This window comes from Anguilla anguilla, chromosome 18 (genome assembly GCF_013347855.1).
Source record: "Anguilla anguilla isolate fAngAng1 chromosome 18, fAngAng1.pri, whole genome shotgun sequence".
Classification (NCBI taxonomy): domain Eukaryota; kingdom Metazoa; phylum Chordata; class Actinopteri; order Anguilliformes; family Anguillidae; genus Anguilla; species Anguilla anguilla.
The window spans coordinates 29,329,258-29,348,023 of NC_049218.1; the positions used below are offsets into that span (position 1 = coordinate 29,329,258).

The 18,766-nt window shown below is 46.1% G+C and overlaps 1 protein-coding gene across 4 annotated transcripts in view; it reads left to right on the forward strand.

The window, feature by feature from the left end:
- LOC118218025 (SH3 and PX domain-containing protein 2A-like) overlaps positions 1 to 18,766 on the forward strand; it is a 109,233-nt gene that overhangs the window by 78,787 nt on the left and 11,680 nt on the right. For 2 of the 4 annotated variants that reach the window (XM_035400352.1, XM_035400354.1), the window contains 2 exons: positions 13,511 to 13,624; positions 17,133 to 17,216. In XM_035400352.1, coding sequence (XP_035256243.1) covers positions 13,511 to 13,624; positions 17,133 to 17,216 — 198 coding nt within the window. The remainder of the gene's footprint in view (positions 1 to 13,510; positions 13,625 to 17,132; positions 17,217 to 18,766) is intronic. The other 2 variants (XM_035400355.1, XM_035400356.1) reach the window with 1 other exon arrangement.

The window sequence follows — 18,766 nt, forward strand, 5'->3', positions numbered from 1 at the left end:
TGTTAAGCATTATGGTTATTATACGTATGCTCTGCAGTGGTGATGGTGTAGACTGGACTGATGCTTTTATGTGTGTGTCTGTGTGTGTGTGTGCACGTGTGAGTGAATGTATGAGTGTGTGAGGTAGTGTGTGTGTGTGTGTTTGTGTGTGCGTCTGTTTGTGTGAGTGTGTTTGTGTGTGAGTGTGTCCTGTGGCCTTTTGTTCAGAGCACCATGTCATGTACCGTTTTTCCTAAAGTTTTTAATGTGCATCCTAATGAGCTTCAAGTGTCAGAGCAGAGTACAGCCCCCGTGTTCACCAGCCGTTCTGCTCACTTCCTCTTCCTGTTGGGGGCTTTGGAGAGGGGGGGGGGGTTGGAGGGGTAGGGGGACCATCTATGCTTTTGCCTTGGCCTAAAATATGGAGTTCTGGAGATGGTTGTGTGCGTTATGCAATGCGGAACTGATATCTGCTCTTCTGGTGTATCTCACACTGTGGGGCGTTTGGCCTGGAGGCCTGACTGCGATGGAGGGCAGCTGGAGGGAAAGCTTGTCCTGACACTCAAAGCTCATTGGTCTGAGTACCAAGCTGATGTCTCCCTAAGTGGGTCTCTGAGTGGGTCCCTCTGAGTAGGTCTCTGAGTGGGTCTCCCTGAGTAGGTCTCTGAGTGGGTCTCCCTGAGTAGGTCTCTGAGTGGGTCTGTCTGAGTGGGTCTCTGAGTGGGTCTCTGAGTAGATCTCTCTGAGTGGGTCTCTGAGTGGGTCCCTCTGAGTAGGATCTCTGAGTGGGTCCCTCTGAGTAGGATCTCTGAGTGGGTCCCTCTGAGTGGGTCTCCCTGAGTAGGTCTCTGAGTGGGTCCCTCTGAGTAGGTCTCTGAGTGGGTCCGTCTGAGTAGGGTCTCTGAGTGGGTCCCTCTGAGTAGGGTCTCTGAGTGGGTCCCTCTGAGTAGGGTCTCTGAGTGGGTCCCTCTGAGTGGGTCTCTGAGTAGATCTCTCTGAGTGGGTCTCTGAGTGGGTCTCTGAGTGGGTCCCTCTGAGTGGGTCTCTGAGTGGGTCCCTCTGAGTAGGGTCTCTGAGTGGGTCCCTCTGAGTAGGGTCTCTGAGTGGGTCCCTCTGAGTAGGGTCTCTGAGTGGGTCCCTCTGAGTAGGGTCTCTGAGTGGGTCCCTCTGAGTGGGTCTCTGAGTGGTCTGAGTGCGTCTCTGAGTGGGTCCCTCTGAGTGCGTCTCTGAGTGGGTCTGAGTGCGTCTCTGAGTGGGTCTGAGTGGGTCTGAGTGGGTCTGAGTGGGTCTGAGTGCGTCTCTGAGTGGGTCCCTCTGAGTAGGTCTCTGAGTGGGTCCCTCTGAGTGTGTCTCTGAGTGGGTCTGAGTGGGTCTGAGTGGGTCTGAGTGGGTCTCTGAGTAGGTCTCTGAGTGGGTCCCTCTGAGTAGGGTCTCTGAGTGGGTCCCTCTGAGTGGGTCTCTGAGTGGGTCTCTGAGTAGATCTCTCTGAGTGGGTCTGAGTGGGTCTGAGTGGGTCTCTGAGTGGGTCTCTGAGTGGGTCTGAGTGGGTCTCTGAGTGGGTCTCTGAGTGGGTCTGAGTGCGTCTCTGAGTGGGTCCCTCTGAGTGGGTCTGAGTGGGTCCCTCTGAGTAGGGTCTCTGAGTGGGTTTCTCTGAGTGGGTCTCCCTGAATGGGTCTCTGAGTGGGTCTCTCTACCCACTCTGATGAGGGTGTAAGTTAAAATGTTGAACAACAAGGGAACATACCCAACTCCAGAACAGCAGGTCAGCAGGGAATGCAAGTGTTTTTGCACTTTTGCCTCAGAACATGTTTTCATGTCAACACAGTTTTTTTCAGTCACAGTGACGTCTGTGTTGCGGCTGTTTCTAAGCTATGTCAGGACTGTGGTTTGGAATGCCTCCAGAAGAGCAGAAGCCTATTTCATGATCTGTATACACACGGTGGATGTGTCAAACATTTTACTATGAAGTTGTCTTCTTAAATTTGCCTGTGGTAAGAGCGGTTGTCTCCTCAGTACACTTCAGTAAATCTGTGTCTGTGTCTGTCGATGTTCCTCCTGTGTCAGATGGTCAAAGTACCTGTGTTTTAGCAGTGTGTGTCTCTACCTGTGGTACACTTGTAGAGTGTTCTTTACCTGTGTTACAGCAGTGTAGGTTTCTTTACCAATAACAGGTTTGAGATTACTGTTGTTCTTGGTGATATACCGTATCTAGTCCATTTCTGTATGTCCTAATGTACCCGAAGGAAAAACATCCCAGATGTCTACAGGAAAGCCTTCCATGTTGTTTCAGTATGCATATTTGCATGAATTGCTTTTTATTGGCAGTGTATAATTTCTTTAGGAGTTCAAATATGAACGCATATGCAGGGACTCTAATAATCAGGAAGACATTTCTCTGATAAAGCCTGTTGACAACTTGTTTTACGCAAGAAAGACCCTGCTGTCTTCCAAATATGGATTGTATCATTTTTGTTGGAGAAACACACTGCTTTGTAATAAATCAGATGTGTTTTCTCTGATGGAGAGAGGCTTCAGACTGGAGATGGTCATGGTTCACTGACTAGTGTACCCCAGGGGTAGAGAGACTTGTTCTGTTGTTATCAGCTCTGTGTGTTGGATGTGTTGTGCTAGTAGGTCGTGCTTATCACGCATGCTAGGGGACAGGCAGCAGTGGATTCTGGGCAGAGATCTGAGTGTCCCTGGCTGAGGAAGCATTTCGCTCGTGTTTCTGAAGACGTCTCCCGCTGAGCAGCTCATTCTTGCGCAACCCCTGATTTACATTGTTTTCCACGAAATCCGCAGGTACGGAAGTCAGCCAGTTCACGGTCTTTCTGTTTATAAAAGAGCTCAGAGAACACTGATAATGTACTCTAGCCATGTTTTCACACACAGGTGCCTTTTTACCATAGTATTTTTCTGGATACACGGATTACTAGACAGGCAGTTTTCAGACGTGTGTTTCTAATGTAAATGCGCTGGTTCTGAAGGTGACAGGTCTTTCACAGACTGCACCTGTAACGTATGAAGTCTGACTAGGCCAGGAAATGAGCACTTGTGTTTTGGCTGCATTTTGCTCAGATGCATTTTACAGCTTGTTTCTGGTGTTCGGTTGGCTTATGTCCCCGTTAAGGCCAGCTGGGACCTTAGCTCTGGAACGACTGGGACCCCAGCCACCAATAACACCGCTTATTTACATTAAACCTGCGAATGCCACACGCCTCCTACTCTTAGTGCTCAGCAGTCTGCCAGGGCGCCTTTGTTAGAGCCAACTTTCATTACTCCTCAGTCATTCACTTCATTCTAGAAACGGCCAGTGTTACAACGCTGACCAAACATCCCGGGAACGCTGTAAGAACATTTTAGTCCCCTACGGAGAAGGACACCTGCTTTCCTCATGTTTCTGTTCTGGAAAATAGCCTGATTGGGCCTAACATAATAATATCACCTGGGATAGTTATGCTGATCCATAGTCACTGTGAAACAGATGCATTTCTATACATTTTTCAAACCATATCACGCTTAATTGGGCTGAAACAGACAGAAACATCCACTCTTTGTGTTCGTTAGTCAGTAGTTTCTGCTTTTTAGGTCATGTACTACACATTTGGGGTAACAATGACGGAGTGTGGCACAGTGGGTAAGGAACTGCGCTCGTAACCGAAAGGTCGCAGGTTCGAATCCCGGGTAAGGACACTGCCGTTGTACCCTTGAGCAAGGTACTTAACCTGCGTTGCTTCAGTATATATCCAGCTGTATAAATGGATACAATGTAAAGTGCTATGTAAAAAGTTGTGTAAGTCGCTCTGGATAAGAGCGTCTGCTAAATGCCTATAATGTAATGTAATGTAATGTAATGACATGCGGGCATGTCTCACAGCCTTTTACATTTCTTAAAGGGTGATTCTGAAATATTAATGCTACAAATATTAACTTTGTTTTTGTCATGTTTTTGTTGTGTTTGCCATTGTTAAAAATCTAAATGGAATATTAAAAAAATGATTTATGACAAATCCTCACCCTACCACACTTTTTTTGTGATTTGGGATTTCTCCCTCTCTTTCTTCTCCTTTCTAAATAAAATAGCTCCCTTTACATTTTGTAATTAGTATTCCGGTGTGAAGTGCTTTTTTAATGACAACTGCAAGAATACTATGCTAAAGCCGTATGAAATAATTATGCTGTTATAACAACCACATTTTAGTTTCCATTATGCTGGTGCGACGTTTCCGAGAATGTCATAATCATCAAGTCAGTTTGGCACCTGTTTGTTTATTTTCCACGACACGTTTCCTTAAAGCTCAGCTGGGCTTTCTGCAGTGCAGGCCTGTCTGTGCACTGCATACTCTCCGGACCATGGGTGAATTATGAACTGAAAAACAGGTCAGGACGTCTGTCTGACTGTGTCTGTTGAAAAAGGTTAGTAAAGGTGGCAAATGATCTTCTTCGCTCTGAATGGAAACATCTGTCAGACAGCTTACTGTAAACATCTGCAACCTGCACACTTGCACTAGGAGATGGGGTCGGGGTAACAGGGGCCTTCTGGAATGGAGATATTGTTTGCTTTTTTGCCTTTAATGCAGGTGGACTCTGCTGATGTCACTGCTTTAATATAATCAGTCTGAGCTCATTAAAATGGCCGTTTTGTCCTGGAGGTGGTCTCAGACACAAGGCCACGTCCCAACAGCTGTGCATTCAATACGAGCGAAATGTCAGCGTGGCCCGGTCCACTTTCAGTTCTGCTTGGACGTGGGCCGGTGGTCTCAGGGGCGCTTGTTCGGTTTGAATATTGAAAGAGTCCTGTGTGCTTAACTTGCTGGTGCAGTGCCCTGGTGGCCATGACGCCGGAGTCCTGAGCCTCAAACTTTCAGCGCTCCTGCAACCAAACTATGAGTTAAAAACACAAGCTCTGTGTTCGGGCTTTATTAGGAGATGATTCAGGACAATTATGCAGAAGACGGAGTTTCTAAGCGCCACCATTGTCGCGGTGGTCGTTCATTTCCCAAGCACCCCCTCCCTGGAGTCTCATATGAAACTACAACACCCATGCATGACACACTGGACTGTCATATTTTGGAAAATATCATTATTTCCGAGGACTCCTGAGCATAGCTAAGCCATATGTTTTGCTGATAGACCAAGCTGGCATAGTTTTCTGCAGTAAGTCAGAAGAGGAGAATGACAGCATCATTCTCTGGAGGAGGACAATGCCTATTGAACACAGATAAGATTTCACCGTCCTTGTGTAAGTATTACTGCTCAAAATATTTCGCTTATATGCATTATTTTTTTTAATTCAGTGTCTTTAAATAGGTTAGTGCTATTTTATAATGAGGATGTTTTACACTGTAACTGTGCATTGGTAGGTCAGTGGTGTTTATGTGTAATGCCCCGGATTTGACGTGAAGCTGGAGCATCGACAAAAGGTTTCGGTGGACGGTGGAATATTGTTTTAATGTGGTCCAGTCCCGATACAAGAAAACATCACATACTGTAGAGTACAGAAAAACATACGAGAGTTAATGATCACACATTTAGGTACTGCACCACATTGTGTGACAATGCTTTTGCATTTTTTAAAATCTGATATCGATGTTTCATCTTAAACATTCATAAGGGGCTCATTTATATGCTTTATAATGGAAAAAAAGCATTTTATTCCTTTTTGGAGAGATTTTGGGATATGTTTCTGCACCCCTAGCTATTGTAGACCACTGTACTGACGGCAGGGCCGGCCCTAGCCTCGCGAGCCAGTCTCTTTTTTCACTTCGTTCAACAGAGCCTGGCTGATGCCTTGACGTTCTCGGCATAAACTAAGAAGGCTACCTTCCCGGGATGGTTGTATTTTTCCAACCAATCAGAGTGCAGGGGGCGGCGCTCCAAATGTGGTGAGGCTTGGTCTGAAACGTGCACCGGAAAAACATTACCGGAGGCAAACTTTTCCTCAGACCGCATCAGTTCGCCACTATTTGGGGAAAATGGCTAACGTTAACGTCAGAGCACTGACCACACCATCAAAGTTTATCACCGAGATATGCAGAGTCTGCGGTTCGAGGTTCGATAATAAAAGAAACAAACACAATTTATTTATCGGTGATAAATTTATTTATTTAATTTTGGTTCAACAATTCCACTTCCATTATTGATTGTAACAGGCAAACAATCAAAACCATTGCTTCTTCTGGCCATTTTTCTAGGTATTTATTTGATAGCAGACTGCATACCGTAGGCCACACTTGAAAAATTAAACTTTTGCCAAATCCTGTATGCAAGCAAGCGAGTACATCTCTGTTCGATAACAGAGTCACGCCATGTATTTGGCAAGTCTGTGATATAACAGAATTAAAATCTTCTTCGGATTTGTCCATAATTCTCTTTTTAGCAGATAATTTGGGTTAGCGCGATAGCTTTGTCCTTTCCGCTGGTGTGTTTCAGTCGGGACTTATGCAGCACACACGGAACAGAGCGAGGGAGTGTCGGGGGGGGGGGGGGGGAGAACCGGCACACTGAGACAGACAGTTCGATTAACCAATAGGGAAGTTGCCGCTGGCTCCCAGCGGCAGAGGCTCCTCCCTTTTGCCCCAGAAAGTACATGCGTTCGTCCAGACTAGGCCGGCCCTGACTGACGGAAAGCTTGTAAAATGATGCAAAAGGGAGTTTCTTGTATCAAAACAGTTGATTTGTTGTGAAATACATGATTATGTTGTGACTTTCCAGAAATGCTTAATTTAGACATTTTGGTAGATTTGGAGACACTGGTACACTACTTACTTTTTGCATCATACATCTTTAGTAGTTTTCCATATCCACCCTTTTATGCACTTGTGGTCAAGGAGTTTTTGATACAGGACATGTATAGTTTACCTGTTTTATATATGGAATCTTATTATTTCATTGCAAACTAAAAAAGAACAAATTCATTTTTGCTTTTTTGCCTAGACAATTGCCTTTGTGGCACTTTATTTCTTCCTAAATTATTAATATAAACAAATCTAGTTAGTTAGTATTGTAAATGGTACAAATGTCTTGCTTCACTTAAGCCATTTTTCAAGTCTCTGTGATGTTCACAACTGGAGTAATAAAGCTTTAAATAGGGTACCCCCTAAATGGGCAAGGATTGGCCAGATTTGGCATGTGCGTGAAGGGGTTAAGCGGGAGTTCACAAACTCCGGGCTGGTGCGCTGCCTTCAGTTTGTTGTTGTATGTTTGTCTTCAGCGTGCCAAGAAGTAGTGGGAGCGCGTCGGTGGAAAAGCGCGGTAGCCTAGAACCTTCTGTGGTAGATCGTTCACACTGGCTTACGTTCGGCCGAACCTGTCGGGTACACAGACCAAACGGGGCGTGTCAGAGGGGCTGGGATGTGGACAGGCTCTCAGTCTGTGAGAGGACTTTGTGGAGGCGCCTCACAGCCTCCATTTTAAGGGCAGCGCAGTCATGAATACTGTATGCCCGCTTGTGTCTGAGACCGAAAAGTAAGCAAAGGAGGATTTCTGGAGAATTCCACTGCATGTGTGTGTTTTTTTAACCAGGTCTGCAGGCTGAGGGCAGGTTTAAAAATGCATGCAGCTCTATGTTCTTGCTTTACAATGCTGGATATGTCCTCTGGTGTCATCACAAATGTCTTTTCCATGTCCGCTGGTCCATGGTGGATTAATTAATTAATTAATTAATTTAATTTTAAGAGCAGAAGTAGAGATCCAGAGTTACTTGACCATTAAACAGGAGAAATAATAGAAATGTAACAGAAGTATCCATAATGCCCTTCACAATAAGGTTACAGATGCATATGCAGACCTTATCACAGAATCAGTCATTTCAATGTGGTGGAATACAGTAAGTATTGAAAGTAGGTTAATGAACATTGGCCTTCCTTGTGGAATAGTGGATAGGAGTTTCTACGTGGCTGGCTCTCTGTAAACATTGTGTGATTGCCATCCCACCTGTGGGTGAGAGAGAGGCACATTTCAGGGGGTGAAATAGCTGTCTCATGAACTGTGTCAGCACAGCCTGACCCGCAGGCCACAGAACGGTCAGCTCCGGACCAGACCATTGATAACCGACAGCCAAAACCAACCAGGTGTTGACCAGCCTCAAATAGAGCTGGTGCTCCAACTGCACCAAACACTTAGGGCAAGCTTATGGCAAGGAAATAATTCTCACTGCTTGGTCTACATGTACACAATGTCTTTTTTTGTTTACCTAGAGGTAAATATATGGACAATCTAGTACTGGGGTTTCAAAATGGACAGAACAAAGAACATCTCATAAAATATTGAAAGAACAATTTAATGTGTTATCTTGAGGAAAGAAGATGGTTATCTAACAAAATGAAAAAGTATCTTGAATGAATGATTTAATATTTCAGGAAGCCCGACTTAATATGGCCAGGGAACAGCATCTTTATCTCAAGTGAATTATTTTATGAGATGAAGAAAAAATATCTTCATCTTGGGGGAAACAATATCTTAATCTTGAGGGAAACAATATCTTCATCTTGAGGGAATTACTGACTAAATATCCTAGAGAACCAACATCTTATCTTCATAGAATACTTCTAGTTGCATAATCGTTTTGGTATTTGTTTTTAAATTTGAAACACCCTCAATGTATGTCTCCTGATGTGACTTTTCTGTGTGTCAATCATTATAAAAGTTATAAAAACAAGATTAAATTGATTTCCCTCGAAAGTCCAGATGTAATGTGGGCAGAGATTTGTGGAATTAGCCCTGGAAGAGACACATCTTCTGAACAGGCTGGTGGATTCCATTACATTACATTACATTACATTACATTACATTACATTCATTTAGCAGACGCTTTTATCCAAAGCGACGTACAAAAAGTGCATTTCATGGTCATGGACAACTGCTGAACACGGGTTCAGTAAGGTACAATTACTTATTTTGTAAAGCTATTTCTAGCCGAGAACAAAGAACACTATCCTGGTCTAACATCTGCAAAGCCAAACTAGGCAGAAGAATAAGCTAGAGTATTAGGACAAATACAATTTACAAGAAGTGCAGGGATGGGGCAACATGTAACAAGTGACAGGAAAAATGGGTATTTTTTTTATTTATTTATTTTTTTTTTTTAATATATATATATATATACACAGCGTGGTGGTGGTTATTCTAGGTATAGTCTGAAGAGATGAGTCTTCAGGCCACGGCGGAAGATGGATAGTGAGGGGGAGGTTCGGAGAGGGACGGGGAGTTCGTTCCACCACTGGGGAGCTAGGGTGGAGAAGCTCTGTGATCCCTTTGGGTGGGTGGGAGGGGTTGCAAGACGCCCTGCTGCCGCAGAGCGGAGTGGTCGAGCAGGCACATAGAATTGAGTCATGTCCTGCAAGTAGATGGGGGCTGTCCTGTTGGCGGCAGTGTAGGCAAGGGTCAGGGCTTTGAATCGGATCCTGGCAGCGACCGGTAGCCAGTGAAGTGATCGCAGCAGAGGAGTGACGTGGGAGAATTTGGGGAGGTTGTAGATGAGTCGGGCAGCGGCATTCTGAATCATCTGAAGTGGCTGTATGGCACAAGCTGGCAGGTTTGCAAGGAGAGAGTTGCAGTAATCAAGGCGAGAGGTCACCGTAGCCTGGACGAGCAGCTGGGTGGAGTGCGTCGTCAGGTATGGTCGAATCCTCCTGATGTTGTATAGGAGGAATCTGCAGGACCGTGATGTTACCTTGATGTGCTCCTTGAGGTCCAGCTGGTCATCCAGGACCACCCCCAGGCTCTTTGCAGAGTGAGAGGCAGTCACTGTGGTGCCATCAACCGTGATTGAGAGTTCACGAAGCAAGGAGGTCTTGTACGGGAAGAAGAGCAGCTCAGTTTTGTTGAGGTTGAGCTTCAGATGGTGGCTGGCCATCCAAGTGGAGATGTCAGCCAGGCAGGAAGAGATCTTATCATTGATCTGTGTGGCCGAGGGGGGGAAAGAAAAGAAGAGTTGTGTGTCATCTGCATAACAATGATAGGAAAAACCATGTGAATTAATGACTGAACCAAGAGATCTGGTGTATAAGGAGAACAGCAGAGGACCCAGTACAGATCCCTGCGGCACTCCCGTAACAAGTGGATGAGAGGCAGAGGCAGACCCCTTCCAGGTGACCTGGTAGGTCCTATCTGCAAGATAGGAAGAGAACCAAGACAGGGCAGTCCCGGTAATTCCCATCCCAGCCAAGGTGGAGAGGAGTATTTTATGGTTGACCGTGTCAAAAGCTGCAGACAGGTCAAGAAGGAACAGAGATTCCAGTTAACAGAGACAGCATTCTCTAAGAGCAGCCATACTCAGGAAGCAGGGATAGCCAGGATCTCTTCACTCTCTGGGGTGCCCTTTTGGGACTGGGGTGGGGGGTAGTGGGGTGGGGGGGGCTTATGGAGCATGCTGCAGGAAATTACTCATGCCAAGTAACTGCGTTCTAACACCAGCAGCACAGTTTGCAGCAATGCAGGTGTGCACCAAGGGCCCATCTCTGGCCTTAGATCTCTTTAAACTAACCACTAATCCAAAACAATGAGGAGGGGGGCAGTGATACAGTACCTCCCAACATTTAACAGATGCTGTTACCCAGAGTTAACTTACACTACTTATATTCTTTGCATACAATTGATTTGTACAGCTGAATATGTACTGGAGCCGTTTGGGTGAAGTAGCTTTGCTCAAAGATGCAACTGCAGTGTCCCACTTGGGGTCAAACCCACAACCTCACAGTTAAATTGCAGTTCCCTGACAGTTACGCTACACTAATCTGACCACCACTAATTTCTTCCAGTGCTAAATTGCTCATGCATAAAATATATTGTGCTGGATCGGGACCCAACAGGCCACGTTTCTGCTCATGGAATATGAACATGGAAAACATATTTGTTCTGCGGCAAATATGCAAATTGTCAAGCTCTGCGTTGTTGTTTCCAGGGTTGTGCTTTGAGGGTTATTAATGATGTGAGATTTTGAAAAAGTCAAAGCGCACTGAAGCAGCTTTGCGAGGATTCTGTGGAGCAACTGCTCCAAAACTTCTCTCAGCCACAGACTCATTCCCCTCTGAAATCCATATTAATCATTTACTAATATTTCTTTATATTTGTACTTGGCATGATGCCCCTCCAGTAGAGCTGCTCTGTACACACTGAACTGTGATAAAACCATGCTGTGTGTGTCAGCGATGTGATTCCGGTTTGAGAAAGCAGTGCTCCTGTAATCCATCACAGTAGTCAAGCGCGGCATTTAAACCGAGTTGCCGGTTGCTGTGCGGATGAAGACGCACCCAGGCAAATCATGAGCGATGCTGATGGTGCTCAGGTCAGCCACGGCTAAATCAGCCTTAAAAGTCTCCATCTTGGAATCCGAAAAACACGTCCTCCCAAGATGAATGATGTTCTTGGCCTTAACGGGAGGAAAAAAAAAACAAAAAAACTGTTGGCCGGGATAGTCCGATCCACGTCCTCAGATCTCTGTCATTAGTTATGCAGGCTGCCCCGAGCCAAGTAGATGCTTTTAATAAAGCGGTAAAACGTTGAGCCGGCATTGGGCAGAGGGCTTCAGCTCCGTGAAAGACGGGGAGCTTCTCCCGCTGTGAAAGTGCGCCGCGAAGCAGCGCAGCGATAGCGCGCCGCGCACGCTGTCATTGAGCTAAATAAATATTTCAGTAAACGTGATGGAGTTTGGTAGTCTCACTGGAGGGTAAAGGCGCTCGGTTTTTGTGGCCGCCCACAGTCTGCGGCACGGAGAGACGTTGCTTTTACGTCTTCGCTTGAAGTGCTGTGCTTGAGAGTAAAACGGACGTGTTTGACACTTTCTGGTGACGGGATCTGCCGCTCCATACTTCTGCCAGTCAGTTACCTGACAGGACAGACTGTGAGCCTGCCGGGTGTGTCAGTGATCTGAGAGAAGGGACCCCTTGTGTATTGGGCCCCATTCTGATTCTCAACTCTAAATGATCACAGTCCAGATTACTGGTGTTCTGCCTTTAAGCAGTTTATGACTATGAAATAAATTTTTCTGAGATGTGTGTTAAATGCTTCCAAACAAGCTTATTGTATGGCAATACTGTACTGTATTTTCTTTACTCTACGAAAATTATGTTGTTAATATAGCTTTGGGGAAACTCTGTTTTATACCATTGTCCTCAGCTTATTTTGCTTATTAAAGTTTAAAGAATATTCTTCTTTTTTTCAGAACGAATGATGTATTCCTGTTTCCTTGTTTCTCTGAATCGAAATGGTCATAATAGGTTATTGCATTTCTAGCGCTCTACGCATGAATTTTTCAGTCTCCAGTTAATGTGTTCCCTCTTGGTTGTGTTTAGCTGTGTGCTGAATGAACAATCGTAATATCTGCCGTAATCATAATCAACATCATATTGAATGAGTCATAGCAAAGAAAATATGTTTGTCGTGATATTCCACTCCCAGACTGCCTGTTTTGCGGATCTGTTGATTGAGGCACACATTGAAATTTTGGAGACTGGGTTTGTTTTGTCTGGTTTGTCGAGGGTTTGTTTTTTACTGCATCACAGCCTTTGAGTGGGAGCATTGCTTCTAATAATAAAAACCCAGCCAATAAGACATAGCACAAATAGGAACTAATGATCTAAGCTGTGGAGGTTTGTCTCCTCACAGTGCCTGTGTGGGAAACCTTAGGGACCGTGGAGGAAGGCGTAATAAGCAGGACCGGCAGGCTGTTGAGTTTCCTGCAGTCGGCTCAGTGCAGGAGGCCCTCTGGGCCTTCGGCACACTAAAAAATACAGAAATATCATCATACACACACACACGCACACACACACACACACACACACATGCATACTCTCTCACACACATGCACACACACACACACGCACGCACTCTCACACACACACACGCAGGTATACTCTCACACACACACACACACACTCACACTCACACACACACACGCACGCACTCTCACACACACACACACACACACGCATGCACACCTACACACACACACATTCTCTCTCTCACACACACACACACACACATGCATACTCTCACACACACACACACACACACACACACATGCACGCACTCTCACACACACACACACACACTCACACACACACATGCATACTCTCACACACACACACACACACACACACATGCACACACTCTCACACACACACACACACACACTCACTCACACACACACACACACACATGCACGCACTCTCACACACGCACGCACACACACACACACACACACAGGCACGCACTCTCACACACTCTCACACACTCTCACACACACACGCACGCACTCTCACACACTCTCTCACACACTCTCACACACACACACACACTCGCGCACACACACACACACACACAGGCACGCACTCTCACACACTCTCACACACACACGCACGCACTCTCACACACTCTCTCATACACACACACACACACACACACACACACACACACACACATGCATACTCTCTCACACACACACACACACGCACGCACTCTCACACACACTCGCGCACACACACACACACACACACTGAGTTTGAGCTGACCTGGTCTGTATTCTGTGCAGGCTGGTGGTTTGTCAGCACGGCAGAGGAGCAGGGCTGGGTCCCAGCCACGTACCTGGACTCTCAGAACGGCACGCGGGACGACCTGGAGCTCAGCACCTCCAGGGCTGGAGAAGGTAACATTCCCCGGGGTACAATTCGGGGGGGTGGTGGGTCACAAGTATGACACTGCTATTGTACCCTTGAGCTAAGAACTTTACCTGAATTGCTTCAGTAAAGTATCGAACCGTATAAACGGATGATACGCAACAATGTAATCCGTGTAAGCCGTTCTGAATGGGAGTGTCTGCAGAAAGCTCAATAAAAGTACAACGGTCTCTAATCTATTATAAAAAATATTGGGCCAAGGCTGGGGACTCTAATAAAGCTCTGGGCAGCCGCCTGGTTTGGGCCAGACCTCGCATCGTGTCCGTTTTGGATTTAAGCGGAGTCGCGGAACGTGCCTCTCCGAAACGGTTTGCTGCTGCCCCAACGCTTCAGAGCCGCGATATGCTTTTCATTCTCAGAACAAGAGAAATGTGATTCTGATACAAAATCTCTCTCTCCGGGGTTCTGACTGAACCCCAAACTCATAAATCTTGTCGCGGGGAACCGTGGCGCGAATGAGAAGAACGAGTGTATCTGTTACAACCGGCTCGACAAACAAGGCCGCAACAAACAAGTCCAAATGAACCAAAAAGCAATCCAGAAAGTGATTTAAAAACAAAAACCCCACACATTTATTAATATAAATTACAAACTAACACGCAAACTACAACGAACGAAAACCCTACAAAGTACACAAAACAAAAAGATCTTCACAAAAACCACAACACACAAAGCCCGAAAGAAGATCCCTCTTCAGCCTCATACTAGACGGCTTTTATTGGGCCACAGGCAGGTGGAGGCAATCAGGCAATTAGTTAATTACCTCCACCTGCACTACCCAGACCAGCAGAGGCAGGGGACGTAACAGTATCATAAAACTGTTTTTTTTTTTCCTTTTAAGGCACCGACCTCCACAATAAAATACAAACCTAGTCTAATATACATATTTATTATTAACATGAGGCTTGTGTTGGTCTGAAGGGCATTATGGGATACCATAATCTCCAAGGCCCCAGGGGAAACGAAGTCATGCCTCGTTCCTCAGCCAACCCAGATATGTGCCATTTCAGCGGGTTTTGATTTCATCAGGGCAGGGAGAGGCTTGCGCTAAGGCCCGCCTCCCTCGCCATGACAAGCTCCGCCCTAAAACGGGAGGGAGCGCGGAGGGCAGTCGCCGCCGACCCCGCGGCCCGTCGTTTCCCGTTCTCTACGCTGCGCCGGAATTTAAACTCGCTTTACTTCGCGCCAAACAAACCGCGAAAGATTTCGACAAACAGTCGGAGGTTCTCGTTCTCGTGTGTGAACTGCGACGCTTCAACACTGGCAGTGAACCTGTGCGCTACCGCTAGGATCACACCTTCTGTTTAAATGCAGTCTTCTGTGCTTGTGTTGACACTGCATGGTCCCATGGCATCTATTTAAATTTAGAAGAGTTCAGAAAGGGTTAAAAAAATGTATAAATAAATCTAAAATGTAACCAATACAGTGGAAAATAAAAATGGGCTTTTCAACCAAATGCATTTTTTTTCGATGCAGGGCACAATGATGGGAGACTGTTAAATAAATGAAAGGTTGATGGCCTTTCTGCAGAAGTGCTTGTTTTTCAGTGTAGCGTAGAGCAACGCTGGGTGTCCTGTGATCATAAAGATGCCTTACCCTGCAGCAGGACTGCAGTCATGCGTGTGACATCACAGCGAGACTCTCCATTAATCTACGCTCATAAAACAGCACACGCAGCCCCCCCCCCCCCCCCCCCCCCCCACGGACGTCAGGCCCCCGGTCCCCATGGCGATGACACCCACGCGCACGTGAGAGTAAATGACAAACACGATCACTGAGAGGGAAAATAAATGACAAATACAATTGCAGAGAGGGAAAGAAATGACAAACACGATCGCTGAGAGGGAAAATAAACAACAAACATGATCACTGAGAGGAAAATAAACTACAAACACGATCACTGAGAGGAAAATAAACTACAAACACGATCGCTGAGAGGAAAATAAACTACAAACACGATCACTGAGAGGAAAATAAACTACAAACACGATCACTGAGAAGGAAAGGTGGAGGGTGGAGGTTTGGGGGGTGGAGGTCGGGTGGGGTAATGCCTTGTCGCTGAGGAGGTCAGGGACCACACAGGCACACATCTGTTTGAGCGTTAGGGGCGAAGCCTGCTGGTGCTGTATGGGGACAGCCCATGTCTAATGAGCGTTTATGTGTCTGGTCTCTAAAGACCAAGCTTTAAACCAGGGCAGCCCAGCCCTGTTCCTGCAGATCTACCATTCTCTACGTTTTTACGCCAACCCTAACAAAGCACACCTCATTCAACAGCTAGAGATCTAGTTGAGTTTCTAAATAGAAGAAGCAGGTTTGCCAAATTAGGGTTTAAATGAAAACCTACAGGATGGTAGATCTCCAGGAACAGGGTTGAGCAGCCCTGATTTAAACCATCATTCCGTCAGTCTGTCAATGTTCTCGTATTTTTGTCACCACCAATACTGTGCTGTGGTCTGAAACATGGGAACATGGGATTGGACTTTCAGTATGCCAATACCAAGGACGGTCTGTGTTCCTTTTTTAACATTCAACTGTCAGTTCGCTACAAAGGGACATTTGATCTCAAGGACACTCTCTCAGAACTTTTCCATAAAGAAAGTATGGATGGCTTTCATGGCACACCTGTTCTTTGCTTCTGTCACTTTGTGGTAATGGTAAGCTTGATCTTAAATGGGTGTTTGTGTGAAATGTCTAATGTTTCTCTCCACAGCTTCCAAGAATATTGACTTTGATTCAGCCAACATTTGCCCTCAATTTCAACTCAGAAATCAGTCTGAGTGTAACCGTGTTTATTCATTGATCTAGTTGGAGGAGTTAATTAAAATCTTTGTGAAGATTTAAAAAATCATGCATTTTAACATTAATCAAAGTTAATGAATATCCATGCTGTAGTCTTGTGGTAATTTTAGATGAATATCAGTAAGAGGCAACCTCATCTCTTCATCAATGTTTTGGTCTTCCTTCATTTACAAACCCACAGAGTAAATATGGTTTAGTTCTAAAGAAGGACTGTGTTCAATGCTATATGTAACCAAGGAGATATTTGATTGTGCTGTTTATAGGCTAGAGGCAGTTCACCTGTTAAAGTGTGACCCTCAGCTCATTTTCAAGACCTCATCATCATCATCATCTAATTAACTGAACTAACACCAGCTTGCACAATTACAGACCTGTCAAACCGCCCTGAATTCCCCTAAAAAAGTGAGAGGATTCTGACGGTCTGTTAATTGTGTCGTCTTCCTGGTCAGCAGGGCATTGTCCAGATGCCGCCGGGAACACTTTGTGTACATTTGTCACTAATGACCTGACGCGGTGGCCTCCATGTTGTCTGTGCCCTTGTGCCCTGCGTCGGTCCTGCCGCCGGCATCCATGTCACTGTGTGTGTTCTCCTGTCACTAACACCGGCGTTCCCCCCGGGCCTTCCCGCTGGGCCTTCCCTGCCGCGTCCCGACCTTCCCGTCTCCTCGCGCCTGTCAGTCACAAAGCGACGGCAGTCCCACCTGAGACGGCTGGACCGCCGATGGACCCTGGGCGGCTTTGTGAACCGGTCGCAGAGTCGAGGTGAACAGACAACGGCTCCTCCCCCCCCGCTCCCCAAATCCTGTCCCGTTTCGTACCTGCATGTCCACTCTCCTGCAGTCCACCCCTGTGCAGTGCACCCTGCTCGGCCTGCAGTCTGCGGAGCGATCGCAAGATTGCTCATGAAGGAGAATTTTTCCAAACAAGCTCTTGTCCGTTTTGTTCATTGTTGCCAGTTCTGCAATTATAAATAATCTGCAGGAGTGCAAGTGCTCCTAAATGGAAATAATTAGGAGCACCCTAATGCATCGCAATTAGTAGATGTGCTCCAAAATTATTTTTACAGTTAGCATACATCAGTTTTCAGGAGCAGATGCTCATAAAATGGGAGCTTTGTCGAGCCCTGATACAGACACACACTCCCTGCAGAAAAAACGAAAGCATGTGTATTTCTCACTTTAATAAAAATCTGGCAGTTTGTGGTGCTTATGTACATATATCATATTCAGATTATTACAAATGAACACATGGATGAGATCCTGTTATACAGAGCTTTTACATTTAAACTTTCTCATTTGTACAGTGCAGTCACTGTCATGATACAACAGTTCCCTTGTAATTATCAATCAGAAATGCAACACAGACTGGCTTTACCGGTCAGAGAATTTAGACAGAATTCGAAGTGGTGACAATACAGCGGACATTTTCACTTCATGAGGGTTTGCCGAGCAGCGTGGACAGTAATCAAAACTGACCTTTAACCTTTTACCTTTAACCTGCCAGTTCTGCCCATTTGTTGCATCCGTGTTCTTGCTGAGTGCTGTTTGAGGGTGATGGGATGGGTGTTCTTGCTGAGTGCTGTTTGAGGGTGATGGGATGGGTGTTCTTGCTGAGTGCTGATTTAGGGCGATGGGATGGGATGGGTGTTCTTGCTGAGTGCTGTTTGAGGGTGATGGGATGGGTGTTCTTGCTGAGTGCTGTTTGAGGGTGATGGGATGTGTGTTCTTGCTGAGTGCTGTTTGAGGGTGATGGGATGGGATGGGTGTTCTTGCTGAGTGCTGTTTGAGGGTGATGGGATGGGTGTTCTTGCTGAGTGCTGTTTGAGGGTGATGGGATGGGTGTTCTTGCTGAGTGCTGTTTGAGGGCGATGGGATGGGTGTTCTTGCTGAGTGCTGTTTGAGGGTGATGGGATGGGTGTTCTTGCTGAGTGCTGATTTAGGGCGATGGGATGGGTGTTCTTGCTGAGTGCTGTTTTAGGGCGATGGGATGGTTGTTCTTTCTGAGTGCTGTTTGAGGGCGATGGGATGGGTGTTCTTGCTGAGTGCTGTTTGAGGGTGATGGGATGGGATGGGTGTTCTTGCTGAGTGCTGTTTTAGGGTGATGGGATGGGTGTTCTTGCTGAGTGCTGTTTGAGGGTGATGGGATGGGATGGGTGTTCTGGCTGAGTGCTGTCTGAGGGCGATGGGATGGGCGTTCTTGCTGAGTGCTGATTTAGGGCGATGGGATGGGTGTTCTTGCTGAGTGCTGTTTGAGGGTGATGGGATGGGATGGGTGTTCTTGCTGAGTGCTGTTTGAGGGTGATGGGATGGGAT